General features: G+C 33.5%; 2 protein-coding genes across 2 annotated transcripts; both read right to left on the reverse strand.

Annotated features, from left to right (window-relative positions):
• Nucleotides 1-31: 31 nt before the first annotated feature.
• Nucleotides 32-9991, reverse strand: LOC114312166 (28 kDa ribonucleoprotein, chloroplastic). Its single transcript, XM_082866320.1, has 4 exons — nt 8203-9991; nt 7247-7348; nt 504-785; nt 32-348 (listed from the first exon to the last, which is right to left on the reverse strand). The coding sequence occupies exons 1-4, from the start codon at nt 8713-8715 to the stop codon at nt 286-288; spliced, it is 960 nt and encodes a 319-aa protein (XP_082722446.1). The 5' UTR covers nt 8716-9991; the 3' UTR covers nt 32-285.
• Nucleotides 9992-10228: 237 nt separating this feature from the next.
• LOC114312190 (putative galactinol--sucrose galactosyltransferase 2) lies at nt 10229-15454 on the reverse strand. The gene is made up of 14 exons (XM_028258397.2): nt 14733-15454; nt 13871-14118; nt 13686-13776; nt 13500-13548; nt 13315-13406; nt 13110-13217; nt 12900-13019; nt 12091-12501; nt 11860-12001; nt 11654-11721; nt 11388-11522; nt 11068-11300; nt 10855-10943; nt 10229-10735 (listed from the first exon to the last, which is right to left on the reverse strand). The coding sequence occupies exons 1-14, from the start codon at nt 14915-14917 to the stop codon at nt 10451-10453; spliced, it is 2256 nt and encodes a 751-aa protein (XP_028114198.2). The 5' UTR covers nt 14918-15454; the 3' UTR covers nt 10229-10450.

Genomic DNA, 15454 nt, shown 5'->3' on the forward strand with positions numbered 1-15454 from the left:
ACGCAATGGAACTAACTGTCAAGTACGAGTCTTTCAAGAGCAATCAACTCATCGTGCATAGCATTAACCCAATCGGGATCAGTACATACATACTGCTTTGTAAGGCTAAGGCTCAAAATACGCATAGATGGAAGGCAGAAGGAAGGCGCAAAAAGAAGCAGAAAAGCAAGAATTAGTAAAACTGTAAAATGTACTTGATGACTATCTGCTACAATCATCCAAAATCACAACAAATTTCAGCAAGAAAGAAATAAACTAGTATGGTGTACTAGAATTCATCTCATTTCAAAAGCCGCGCCTCGGTCTTTCCTCGGCAACATTTACTCTGATGGCCCTCCCACCCATGTTCTGCAGCATCCCCCAATAAAAAGAGTTATAGATGCTCATGAAATGAATTCTGAAAACTTATTTCTAGTCCAACAAATTTAAAATTTTGAAACTGAGTCATTATGTTATTGTGTTAAATGCAAATCATAAGGAAGAACGGGATGGATTTGTAGTACCTTTCCATCAAGGTTGGCAATTGCATCATTTAATTCAGCCTCGGTTGACATTGTTACGAAACCAAAACCTCGTGAACGACCGGTTTCCCTATCAGAGACTACCCGAGCATCCACCACCTTTCCATGTTCGCTGAATAACTGTTCAAGGCGTGAACTATCCACATCCCATGGCAAGTTACCAACATAGATTCTATTGGTAGGTTCAAACACACGAGGTGGGCGTTCTGGCCGTGATCCTCTTGGAGCAGCCTTGTTTACAGTCAAAAGCCTTCCATTTAAATCCTGTTCAAAATACAAAATCAATTCTCAAACAAGAAGACAAATCTCAATCTCAATCTCAATCTCAATCTCATTCATGGTCAGTTCTTTTAACTTTACCATACTCTAGACACTGCTTATTTTCAAGGACACGAATGACGAATCTAATCAAAGATATCACCATCGTATAGGATGCTGAGTTAAACATTCCCATAGTTGTGACAAGCAACCACTTTTTAAAGGTTTAGGTTCCCACTGTGGATGCATCGTACAAACTAAATAATTAGAGTGAATTATTATTTGATCCAGCAGAATCTCAGATTGTGGTCCACTGGGGAGCTTGATTGTAATGTTTTGAATCATTGCAATGTCATTACTTCATGTGTGAAATCATCAATTTATCTCACTTTCAGCAAGCAGAGATTTCTTCAATAACTTGATCAGCTGACGAGAGGCAAGACTCTTATCAAAAACATTGTGCTTCAATTCAACCTTGGACAATTTTAAAGGTCACAAGCAATCATGTTTAATGCAAAAAAGGAATGTGAGTAAGGACATTACATGCCAAAATGTGTACGCTTGCAACATAGTGCAATCTTATAAGGGGGATTTGGCTTAATGTATCAAAGACAAGTACAAAAAGTTTTCCTTGAAAAGTCCAACACATACCATTATTATCAAAATATTAAACTTTAAAACAATAAAACTTTTGATGTAGATGTCGGTTTTTAATAAAATTAGTATTTTTAAAATTCTCTCATTAAGATCTATCAAATAAAATCCATGTTAACTATGAACTTCTTAAAATAAAAAAAATTAATACCGTCAAAATTGATGTAAACAATAATAGTAACATGTTACTCTGTTTGACAGTAACATGTTACTTTGGCAATATTGTCCAAGAAAAAAAAAAGAATATATTTTACTTTGTCCTTACTCAATTATGTATTTTCTCTTTAGGGGGTTTATAAAGCAAAACAAATTAGACTATTCTTTTCACCAAACAAAGGCCCAATGAAAGGGTTTTGGCTAAATTTCTCATCTTATAAACTAGATGAAGGATGCTCAAAAAAGAAGAAATTACTCAATTTGGGGGGAAAAAATATGATAACATACACTTGAATAAATTTACTTGCAGTAGAAATACATTGGTCCTTACCATGGTTATTACTGATGTTTCCCACAATAAAAATATATTCATCCTTTTTTGCTGCTAGTAGGAAAGAAGGGTCTACCCCACTGTTCTCTTGAACTAAAACTAGCAACAATTTCTTTAATTGCCTAGTTATCATTGTAAAGTTTCTTACAATTTCCCTAGAAGCTCAAGCCTGAGAGCTTTGACAACAAGCAACATGCATACATATTTTTGGCCCATAGAGCCCAATTAAAGCCCTCAATATGATATATCAATAAGCCCACTGTCAAAATAAAAATTGCCATACATCAACTAATCTCATCCTTGTGAATTTTTTCTCCAACTTCCTCAATCCTCAAGTATTAGGAGTAGTTATGACATGACTAGCAGTTGTTCTCCATATTAATGGACTAACACAATCATGCAATGATACATGAAAGTCAACATCATTCTCTAATTTGGACTTACCCTCTTTTTTTTTCTTTTTTTTTTCAAAAAACAAGCAAGGATACAAATTACTATTATCCATCAAAATGTAACAATGATCTAGAAATGTTATTAAATACTTATATATGTTGGCACAGGTTCTTTATAATCAAAATCTGTCAGAAGAAATGATAATGAAAGATCACTTATCTGATTCTACAATATTAACATAAAGTAGGAAGGCAAATTAAGATTCAGGAAGAACATTTTGCCTATCTGGACATTGATTAGTCTTGCATGAAGGAAGCATCATATTTACATATACATGTGTATCTCTAATTTTATGGATCTCTTTTCCAAAGTTCCCCTCCTTCACCGTTCTCCGGAAAATTGGGGACACTGCAGCCCAAACTTCTCATTCCAAGACACCCCAATAATTTTTGTCAGCAAGCAATGAAGCAAAAATCACCATTCCATTATTAATTTACTGCAACAGAAAGGAACTCACCATGTCTTGTTGAACAATTAGAACACTATGTGATGTTAGGCATATCCTAGAATGGAGAATAACTATATTTTCTCAGCTTCAATAGACTCAAAATGGACACAACCTCCTGGTGATCACTAAATTTCTTAAAGGTTAACAATGGTGATCACTGAATTATTGAGTGTTTGCACCTTTCATTCTTGTTTGTTAGTTTGTTCTAGAAATATTGTTACTGCCCATCCTAGAAATCTTTCAAATAAGGTGTAAAATAAAAAAAAAATAAAAAAAAAAAAGGGAAAATTCACTTTCCCCTCTTTGTGGTTTGGGTCTAGAGCACTTTACCCTCTATAAGTTCAAATATAGGTAGAGAACCTGTAACAACCCGAATATTTAAGTTGTCCTCTAAATTTTATATTAATATTATTTAATTATAAATGAGAAAAACCCTAAATGTTTAATTAAATATTCCGTAAGAGTAAAATAAAATATTAAATGTTACGGGTATATGAGATAAAGTGTAATTAAATTAGGAATTATTATTTGGGATCAAATTAATAGAAATATAAAATTATAATACTAGTTAGGCTAAATTAAAATTAAAGATAGTAAATAAATAAATATAAAAGTAAGAGTAGATAAATAATAATATTAATAACAATAATAATAATGCGTGTGGTAGTAAAATAAATAATTAATTTTCTGTTGATATACGATAGAGTGTAATTTAATTAGAGATTAATTTATTTATATAATTATATTAGAAAACTGGGCCAAAGTATAATTATCTTAAATATTTATTAAAGATAAACATCAATCTATATAATTTATGATCGAATTTGTGGGAGGATTCGCGCTGATAACGTTCTTACTTCCCTATAAATAGGGAGGAGGTGATCCGTGTGGAAAGGAAAAGAAAGAAAGGGAAAGAAAGAAAGAAATGAAGTAAAAGGAAAAAAAAGAGAGGAAGGAAAAAGGAAAGAAACGAAGAAAAGGAAGAAAAATAATGAAAGCCGAGAGGGTCTTTGATAGTGAAAAGAAAGAGTGAGGTATTAAAGTTAAGGTGAGTCATATTATACCTTGAGTTACCATAATATATTTTACGTATGTTTTGACTTATCATATTTATTTTATACAAATTATGTTTTATAAATTAATATAAAGTAGGTTAATATTTCAATTACGTGGATTAATTTCTGAACTCTATTTGTTAAAATAAAATCCATGGATATATTAGTTTATATTTTAAAAAATATTTGACAATAACCTTATAAATAATTATGTTTTGTAAGTACCACCACGAGAGTCTCATGCTTTGGGGGACTTAAATAACCATTGACCTCTGTTTGGTCACTTTGTGACCCTCTATCTGTCATGGATCCATTGACACTCTGATTTCTGGTGTGGAGCAAAGTGTTGTACAGAGCTAAGTGTTGTACGGAGCTAAGTGCTACACTGTTGTGGGAGCCACCTCTAGAGTTCGTACGAGCCACCTCTTGAGTCCATGCATCTGTTTTGTTCTGTACCGTGGTTATGGTTATTTATTTGCATAATCTTAGTTTTGCTACTTAAATAGTTATTTGTTCAGATTAAGTTATCTTTAATATTTTAGTTACATAACTATCCATAGTTATTTTGTGCCCCTTATACTCTTGGTATAATATTTCTCACTCTGCCATATGCTTATAGCTATTTACCAATTTTCAAGAAACAATGCAATTCAGAAATAGTTTTTGGAAAGTCTTAGATGTGGGGCTGCGGAATAGACACATACGGCACTTTTATGGATATGTTTATATGTAAATATCGGCCTGTTGATCAATAAATTTTATTATAAAAATAGAAACTCCAATGATTATTTTGGTACCCTCACTTGAATATTTTTTCTGCTCGCGTTTATTAATTTGTTTATGAATTGGCCGGAGGTAACCTTAGTTACTAGTCATTACGATACTTAACCCTTATGTACGGGGAGCGAGTCGTGACAAAACCCCCTGTGGTTCAGGATTAAATTGCAACTCTAACTCTGTTAACAATAAGTGTGAAGTGACTTTAATACCCCTCTGATTCTCTGTTTTTTTTTTCTTCTCTTATTTTTCCTTCTCTTTTCTATATTACACAAAATTTCTAACATTACCCAGAAGTAATTCAATTAAAATTTTAAAACCAGTGTAATTTAATGCTTGAATGTGGGCTAAGAAACACGGATACGGATGTGGATGCAAACACGGCAATTTCAAGAAAATGGGGACATGGACACGGCGAAAACACGGCAATAAAATATGTTTTCATATTTTTTTTTTTTTGCTATCTAGATTAATATTACATTAACAAACAATCAATATCAACAAAAATTAACTTTAATTATAATTTTTTTTAAAAAATTACTTTTAAATTAACACTTACAGTTTTTATCTTTTTTTTTTTAATGTATGATCCATTAAGTATTTAAATCTAAAAAAAAATAATAATAAACACTCAACATTCATTAAAAGCACTAAATAAAATGAAAAAAAAAGACAACTTGACATGTCCCTAGTGTCTCTCCGAAATGTCCCCTGAAAATAAATTAATTATATAGAGCACACGTCACGTGGTGTGTCCCATACGTGTCTCCGAAGTGTCCGCGTGTCCCAGAAGTGTTTGTGTGTCCGACACAGATACGGCACTTATTTTGAACTATCGGTGCTTCATAGAATGTGGGTAAACACATCCAAATCACGTATATTCTGAAACTGTTTTTTGAAAAAAATTCATAAACACCTAATATTTATTTTAATTTCCCTCTTTTTAAATTAGACATACATACACACACACATATATATATATATACAATGGCAAAGTCAGGAAATTAAATCAGAAGGGACCCTTATTAATTACAACTTTAAATTTTTTTTCATAACCAACAATAAGAAGATAATAATAATTTTTGAATTAATATTAAGTACAAAAAATTAAATAAATTGTTACAAAAGTATTTCACATAAAATTTTACAATTAACTTCAAGTAAAATCGAAAAGAAAGTATTGCGTATAACTAATGTATCATGGACAATGTAACAAAGTCATATACTTAAGTCGTAAAATAAATTATATAATGTTAAGATAAATCAAATTTTTACAAAATTTGAGTAAAAATTTCATATAATAGTGATATCACGTCATTATTGACATCTGATATCACCAACCAATAATAAAGCAACATATGAAGGGTGAACTCCACATACAAATATAACTAATATTCTAGTAATTTTTATATGTATATATATATATATATAGTGAGATTAATTATATTTGCATATCAATAATGATATGGATATTACCTTTATATTGAGATTTTTTCAGAAAATTTTTATACATAAAAATATAATTTGTTGTAGTCACTTCATTTTCAATAAAACAATCACTATTGTTTTCATAAGTTTAAAAATGCTCTTGATATTTTATTCTAAATATTATTTTTGTCTAAAATCTTATTTTTTTTAAAAAAAATCCAGGAGGGAAACGTGACCCCCCTAAGCCCTATGTGACTCTGCCACTGTATATATATATATATATATATGATACATACATCCCATATATATACATACATACATATATAGAAATATGTAACAAGGGCAACCCAACACCACCACCGGCGCCTTAAAAAAAAACTGGGCAAATCATCAAAATTCAACAGCTGCCGACACCTCCTCCATCATCACCAGCAACCTCAAAACTCCCAAATGAATCTGACAAAACACCACACACACCGCCGTAGGTTATGCGGTAGTCGCAAAGGGGTAAAGGGAGAGGATCTGTGTTCGGAAAAAGAAAAACGGGTTGCAGGAATTGTCGACGAAGAGAGCTAGGGTCCTGATGGTGTTCGAAGAGGGAAGAGAGATCTTGGCAGTGGTGTTCAAAGAAGGAAGAGAAGGTCGTGATGACTAGGGAAAGGAGGTAGCGATGGTTGGAATGGATAGACAGAGCGTCGACAAAACCTGGAGAAGAAGATGGGCTGCTGGGAATGAGAGAGAAAGTGACTGGTTAGGGTTTTTAGGGTTTGGGAAAAGATGATGATGATGATGACGACGACGATGATGATGATGATGATGATGATGAGGAGGAGGAGGAGGAGGAGGGTATAATTGTAATTTTGTATTTTAATTTAACTTCATTTTAAATAGAAAAAAGACCCACTCTCAAAATTGGAGAGTGTGTTACAGTTTCCGTTAGCTTGGACGAAAAGTGTAACTATTGCAATTTACTACAAAACCATAGGGAGTTCTCTATCTATATTTGAACTATAAGGGGATAAAGTGCTCCAACCCCAAACTACAAGGGGAGAAAGTGAATTTTGCCCGAAAGACTAACCAGTACATAATCAATATGAGTGACCATTTTTATACACACATACAAATGTAATTGAAATTAACAAAAGGAAAAATATAAACAACTTACATAACGGTGGAACATTTCCACAGCCTTCTCAGCTTCTTCAACAGTGCTCATCGTCACGAACCCAAACCCACGACTCTGATCAGTCTCCCTATTGTAAATAACCTACAAAAACAAAACAGAACCCATATCCACCGCCACATCAAAAACATCCTTAAACCCTATAAGTCATATATATTACAACAAAAATAAACAAGCTTAGATGAACACAACCTTACCTTTGCAATTTCAACAATACAAGCTACAATAAAATACACAAGCTCAGATGAAAATAAGTTTACCTCTGCAATCTAAACATACCAATAAATCATACAAATTACAAGAAAATACATAAAAGCTAAGATGAACACAAATTTACCTCTGCAATCTCAACAAAACCCATGAATCACACAAATTACAACAAAACACACAAGCTTAAATGAATAGAACTTTACCTCTCTGCAATCTCAACAATACCCATAAGTCACACAAATTACAAACAAAACACACAAAGCTCAGATGAACACAACTTTACCTCTTCAATCTCAACAAAACCCATAAATCATAGTACAAATTACAACAACAAACACATACTCAGATGAACACAACTTTAACTCTGCAATCTCAACAATACCCATAAATAAATCATACAAAACACACAAGCTCAGATGAATAGAATTACCTCTCAATCTCAACAATACCCATAAATCACACAAATTACGACACACAAAGCTCAGATGAAGACAACTTTACCTCTTCAATCTCAACAAAACCCATAAATCATAGTACAAATTACAACAACATACACATGCTCAGATGAACACAACTTTACCTCGGCAATCTCAACAATACCCATAAATCATACCAATCAAAACAAAATACACAAGCTGAGACCTATAGAACTTTACCCAAACTGAACAATAACCATAAATCATACAAATTAAAACAAAATACACAAAATAAAATGAATAGAACTTTACCTCTGCAATCTCAACAACACCAGCCTGCTCAAAAAGCTGAGCCAATTTCTCACTATCAACCTCATAGTGCAAATTCCCAACAAAAATCTTTGCATCCTCGGACAGCTCCGGATACGACTCCTCTCCTTCTCCCTCCACAAACCCCTCTTCGCCGCCGCTCTCTCCGGCGTCTCCAACCACCTCCACTGCCCCTTCTTCGTCTGTATCACCAACTTCTGGGTTTCCCCAACTGAACTCTTCTTCAGCAACGATTGTGGTGTCTTTGCCTTGTTGATCCCAATCTGAGGTTTGTGCAACGAAGGCGACTATAGAGGAAGAATGGGTCGTCTTGTTGAGGGATAAAGAAGAGGGTAGTGAAGAAGAGAAGGAGCATGAGAGATGGAGTTTGATGGGTTTGGAAGGGATTGAAAGATATGGGTATGAAGTTTTGCTACTGAAGATTGCTGGAAGTGAAATTAAGCACCCATTTGCCATAGGCAAGGGCTTGAATACAGGCTTTGTTATACAAGACATGAGAGAGAGAGAGAGAGAGAGAGAGGAGAGGGTTTAGGGACGGAAGAGAGTGAAGATAAGGAAGTTGAGACAGAGAGAGAGGGTTTATTGGGGGAGAGGAGAAGCGGCAGCATATGGTCCAAAACGGCCTGCAAATATGGGTATGGGCCTATAATTTTATTGGGCAGGCCCATGTTGCGGAGAGAGATAGAGAGAATTAGGGTTAATGTGTTATTAATTATCTTTATATTAATTATGAATTCATTAATCTCTACATATAATTTAGATTCTTATAGTCATGGATCTTATGAATAATATCTTAAATTTACTAAGATTTTAAAATGATTATGATTTTAGTTATGTAGAATCACATATCATCTTGATTCTACTATAATTCTTATCATACTAATTTTTTTTTAATATTTATTTCTTATAAATATGCATGTATATGAGTATATCTATATATATAAAAAATGAGTATAAACTCTTTTTTTCAAACTTCTTTTCTAATTTATATTAAAATAGAAGATGTATTATATCAAATTTATTATTTTTTTTCTAAATCATTTTATAATTATGTAACATAAACTATCATTATTGATGATTTTTCATTTTATTTTTGTAGATCATCGATTCCATTTTACAATCTGATTCACATGTCCCTCTCAACTATCCCACTTAAGATTCCAACTTTAACAACTTTGCTTATAACTTTGTTCAAAAACTATCTAATATCAAATGTTATATTGTCAACAAAATTATGGACATTGTTAGATTAAAATTTGTTATGACTATATATTTGTAGTTTTCACTCTCACAACATAGGAGTGGTTGTAATTAAGATAGTTTTTATTTATCTTTTTAAAACTTGACAAGATTGAAGATGTTTACATACAATATTGGAAGCATTCTCCAATCTAATCTCAGCTATAATTGTATCTAGTACATGTGTTTTTTAATATTAGAAAATTGATTTAGAATGTCAATTATGACTTAAGTTTTAGAGGCGCTAAACAATATTCGAGCAATGTCTCTCCTAGTACTATTTCGATGTTCTGTAAAAAAAAATTGAAAGTAGCACTTAAGCGGAATGAGGCACTCGACTTTGGTGCTCGTAAAAGTCCAAAGTGGTGCACTCAAATCTCATGTGAATTGCACTTGAGCCTATTAATAGATTTCTAAATTCAATTTTATGACTAGATTTATGTAAAGATAAAAATAAAATTAGTGTTTTTTAGTATTAAACAATACATAATTAAGTTATTTATTAGGAAAATGTTTGAGGGCCACAATTTTTGTGGCCACAATGGCTCAAAATTGCCAAAACGGCGTCGTTTTGGGTGCAAAACATGCCAAAACGACGTCGTTTTGGCAGTTTTCGTTTTGGCAGTTTTGAGCCATTGTGGCCACAAAAATTGTGGTCCTCTAGCATTGTTGTATTTATTATAAGGAGCCCTATTCTCTCTAATGCTCTTACATTTAGAATAGTTTCTCACTTAGCAAAAAATGGTACACGCTCGCGTTCATGAAAAAATTTTGCTAACAATTGCTAAATAAGTATTCATTAATAATCAAATAATGCCAAACAAAATTAAAATTCTTATACACATTTCACATATTTTAATCCACTAATATATTTCTATACACTTTTACATATTTAGCTATAAACAACATATGTAAGATAGCTTACACATTGAAATTAAAGGCTGTTAACTTTTTTAGGTTCTACATTTTTCTTAATGTAGCTTATATGACCTTAGTAGACAACTTCTATCTCTTTCAAATTGCATTCTCCTTGAAGTTTTATTGTCAACAAACCGTCCTCAGCATTATAGATGAACTCCTCCTCCTTCATGTCCACCTTACAACATCTTGGTTTTGTGCTTGAATAGGCTCCAAAACGGCCACATCCTCTCCCTTTGATCTTTATCGAGAACCCTGTAGGAAGATTCACTGTGCAGTTCAGAGCCTCCAAGGCCCCTCCTGAGTTGTACATGTCAAGTAAACCGATTGGTGCGAAATCAAGGTTTTGATTGAAAACCTATTCACCCAATATTTATCCACTCCATGTTAGAGCAAATACCCCACCAAAAATATATATATGTGGAAGATAAGAAAAGGAGGATATAGTAGAAAATTTAAGCAAAATAACTAACTAACCTTAATTGGGGAGATGGTAAATATTTCACATTTTAGGACCTCCAATGACACTTCAAGGCTTTCTTTCTTTGAAACCCTAGAAATTGATCCTATCATAAGAGAGAGTTTAGATTAGTCTACCAGTTTCGTTGGTTGTGCATAATTAATCTAGAATGTATGTTTTGGAAAGCATCAAAAGCTTGTCAAATTATGGTGACAAAATCATGAGTTTACCCGAATTGAATGCATAAACTGCACAATCCCCGGTCCAATCTTCATCTATAACCTCTTCAAGAAATTCAACATCTTGGGGACTAACTCGGCCTGAAAGAGGTTTGGTTGTGGATGTGGATGTTAAGATTGTCACATCTTGTGCAACCTCTTTCAATGGCCAACTTCCCACTCCTTGGCAATTGAAAACACCTACCACTCCCGACAACTTGTTCATATTCCATATCTTCAACAAACTTTAAAGACAATGAACAAAACAAAAAGAGAAATTTTAGGACTAGATATGGAGGTTAAACTGGATGCTTCTAAAAGTTTATCTTTACCTTTTTCTGTCCATGACAGGGTCCTGAAATAAACAATCTCTTGTTGGTCTGCCGGCATATCTAGCTCTTAGTACAGATCCATCAGGCAATACAAGTTTTTGCAAGATTTTAAAATCATGTTTGCCCGGCTTGTCACTGCAATGTTGTAAGATCCATGAAAATTTTCATTCCCACATCAATAAGAATAAAAGCATATCACAGGTTTTGCTGTGAGAATTTAAAAAATAAATCACATTTTTTTTTTTTTTTTAAATCATGTGGCTCACCTTACATATACGGCACATCCACCTATTGCTCTTGCTGCACCATGGAAGTCAGCAGTGCTATGGTTGCTCTGAAATGAAGAAAAACAATTAGACCTTGCAATCTCTACGGTTTTGAGATATCAAAGTCTCAATAATCAATAAATAAATTAAACCCATTATTATTATGATTTTTTTTAATTATTTCATTGTGTATAGAGGAAAATTACATGAAACATGTCCCAATCAGGCACAACAATCTCCCCTAGAAGAAGACCATTAAAAGCCACAGAGGCGATATGTAGGGTCTGAAATGTCGGTTCATTTGGCATGAAATCCTCTGATGCTCTTGCAGTCGCGCTCTTCATTGAACTGTCGTTTCGAAAAAGAGACAATCACAAACTTTGTTGTTGGCAAAAATTTGTAAAAAGAATGTCAAAGGAAAGCAAGAGTACAAAAACCTGTAAATGGAGTCCGAGTTATGACACATGCTAGCAATCAAGTTATTGTCTTTGAAGTTTCTCGCAATGGATTCATCGAGTGCCTGTTGATACTTTCTGGTAATTGTGACTCGCCCGCCAAGCCCTGAACCTAAAGTCTCCAACAAGTTTTGGACATCGACTTTGACACCATCCACACCACTACTTGCAAGATAGCTATGGAGATCATTGTAGAAGTCATAAACCTTTTCAGGGTCGATAATCCCGACTCCATATTTCTCCAAACTGTCCACGACTACGTCTCTTATATTCCCTATGTTACCGGGTGATTGGACTGGATATGCAATCTTTGGATTGTACTTTTGCAATGGTTCAGATGAAGGAAGGAGCCCTCCCCAATAACCAGCTAAAGCATGCCACATGTAAACATATCTGTATCATTTAATATAGTTAGAAATTTTCTAAACAACCAGAAATAGATATCATGTTAAATCATGAGATGCATTCATACATGCCAGGCAGTTATTTTTTGTTTCCAAACTTCAAAATTCTATAACTTTTGTTCTACACATCCATTTTTCAAAAAATATATATATTTGGAAATTATTCGAGGAGATCTATCAAATAAAATCTATAATCATCATAAATTTTTGAAGAAAAGAATTGATAAATTTTGAAGTAAAAACTGAGAAATTTCACAGTTTAAAAAGAAAAAGAAGAAGAAATTTCATAGTTTTTGTGCAGAAATTGTGAAAATGTATGAAAGCTGAGAAATTGGTCGGTTTAAACTTAGAAATTATGTAGTTTTGTGTGTGAGAGATGGCCCTTACTTTAACCCATATTTTTCTTTAATGACTTCAACAAACTCTTTGAGATCAACGCATGAACTATCCGAGCCTGAGGCCTTAAACTTCTTGTTTTCTTTGATGTCTACTAATCTAGTTGCAAACCTGTAGATCAACAAATATGGCATATGAAATGATCAGGAAATGGATTCAAATGGTTACCAGATTGATATTTTAGGATAGTATAAAACTTACTGTGTTCCTTCAATAAGTGGTTCGCCTTCCTTACGGAATTCATTGACTGTGTCTTGCCATCCATCATCGATGATCAAAACTTTTGGCGTACATCCGCCTTCCAAAAAACTGTAAAAGATCATCAAAATTCACCCAATTGTAAGTACAACTATAAAAAAAAAATCAAGCATTTTGAACTCAAATATGTAAGATTTCCTATTTGTACCTATCAAGACCCTCTTTGATTCCTTTAGGATCGACTTCAGAGTAGAAAGCATCCCAAGTGCACCATCCAAACCAATCTAAATGTGCAGGTATCTGTGAATTGAGGCATTATGTATATATAAATTAGACAGTTTTTCAAATTGATCATCCAAACGTTTAATGATCTCAATTGTTACTTGTTAGTACCTTCTTGCTCTCAATGTGACTAAAAGTGCCCTTGTGTTTCTCCAGTATTCTACGCGAACACATAACCATTTTCCATGATTAGATTGGACAAAAACTAAACAGGTTTTCATTTCCAGTTTCTTAAAAAACATGAAAACAAAAACAGAAAACAGGAAACAGAAGCGTTAACAAATGAGGCAAGCATACTTTACAGAGTCCTTGATGAGCTTAAATGGGTTGTCCCCTGAATTCATAAACACGGCTTCATATGATTGGGAAGTTTGAACGCTAGGATCGCCTAAAGCAAAGCAAGTTAAGGATCAGAAAACAAGGGACAAAATCAAGTTCCAACTATGCCATTGAATATGACTTCCAAAGAAAAGCAAACCAACCACTTTCAATGCAGAATTGGAGCTCATTTGAGGAAGTCCCTTGAAGACTTGTTCTAAATGGTCCATCCAAGGTAGGCAATAGCAGAATGTAAAATGTGTTTCCACTAGTCTCATCGCCGGGAATAGACTCTTCTCTTATTTCCAAGAGAAGCATTTGAGTTTCCATTGGGATTTCGCTGGCTGATCTTCCAACTCGCGGTATCATCCACCATATTTTGACTATGAAGAGACATAAGAATTTGTAGTCCCTGCAAACGGAAAATCCAAGATTTGATTGACACTGTTTGAAGAAGAAGAACGGTAAATTACACTGACCTCTCCAAAAGTTCGAATATCAGTAACCACTTAATCGGTCACACTTGTCCTAAAAAAATGGTCAATTTATTTTTTAAATAATACTTGCCATTCATTTTTTATTTTTTTTTAAATGTGCTCCAATCATAAGGTTACAATGTCTAATCAATCTGTTGTTTTTCAAGAATGATTTATCTAGTGGGATGTACCAGTTGAACAGTATGAATAACCGGGCCTAATGTGGGATTGAATAATATTTTATCCACACAATTTCTTCCCCCATAATCCCCATGAATGAGGCGGCAAGCAAAAGTTCAAAAGTTGATCCACACTCCAATTGGTATAGAACTTGCATTATGTCTTGTCTTGCCACCTCATTTGTGGGAATTATGGGAGAGAAAATTGTGTGGATGTAACATTACTTTTGTTCGAAAATATAATAAACTAATAAAATATGATATATAAACGTAGTAGGTGTAACACTATTAAATCTCACAAAAGTCAATGGAACAGTAGATGTTGTTGATCAGCAATCAACACAGACAATATGATATATATATATACTTACTGGTCAAGAACTCCAAGATTGAAAACATGGCGAGAACTGAGACTAGTTGAAGTTGCTCCGAGGAATGCGGCCGATCCACTGGTTGCCGGAGAAACAACAACGTTGGTCGGAACACCGGTGAGAACAACCTTCCCCCTCACCATGAGACAGCCATCTCTGACGATTGGCGCGGCGGTGATCGTCATCTTCCTCCTTCGCCTATGGTTTCTTAGGCCTTAGCTCAATTCAAGAAATTACAATCTCTCAAGAATGAATATCAAAAAAAAAATTATGAGCAAATTTTTTAGGTTGATTATGCAGACATATAATAACGTGAATTACTACACCAAACAAGGCCTCTTTTTATACCTGCTGGCTGGCTGGCTGCTTTGGCGAAAAAGCAAAGCGTGTGAATGAGTCATAATGACGTGGCTTTATTTTGGGGAAATAGTAACGTGTCGGTGTAATGGTTGAATTTTTTAAAAAGAAATTAATGATAAAATTTATAAATTTTCTTTTTTTTTAATCAAAAAATAGGGGATGGACAAATTTTATTCTTATTTAAATTATAGTAAAACCTAGCAAAAATGTTTTAGAGCTTTAAATTAAGAACTTTAATGGAGCTTTAGGTTTTTTTTCATTACCAAGTGTATAGAGCTCTATTTTTAGGGGATAAATCATTGTCCAAAACTTAATTAGTAATCATGTTTTATAAAAAAAAGCCCTAATTTATTTTTGAGATA

This window comes from Camellia sinensis, chromosome 4 (genome assembly GCF_055761805.1).
Source record: "Camellia sinensis isolate YWXY chromosome 4, ASM5576180v1, whole genome shotgun sequence".
In the NCBI taxonomy this organism is placed as follows: domain Eukaryota; kingdom Viridiplantae; phylum Streptophyta; class Magnoliopsida; order Ericales; family Theaceae; genus Camellia; species Camellia sinensis.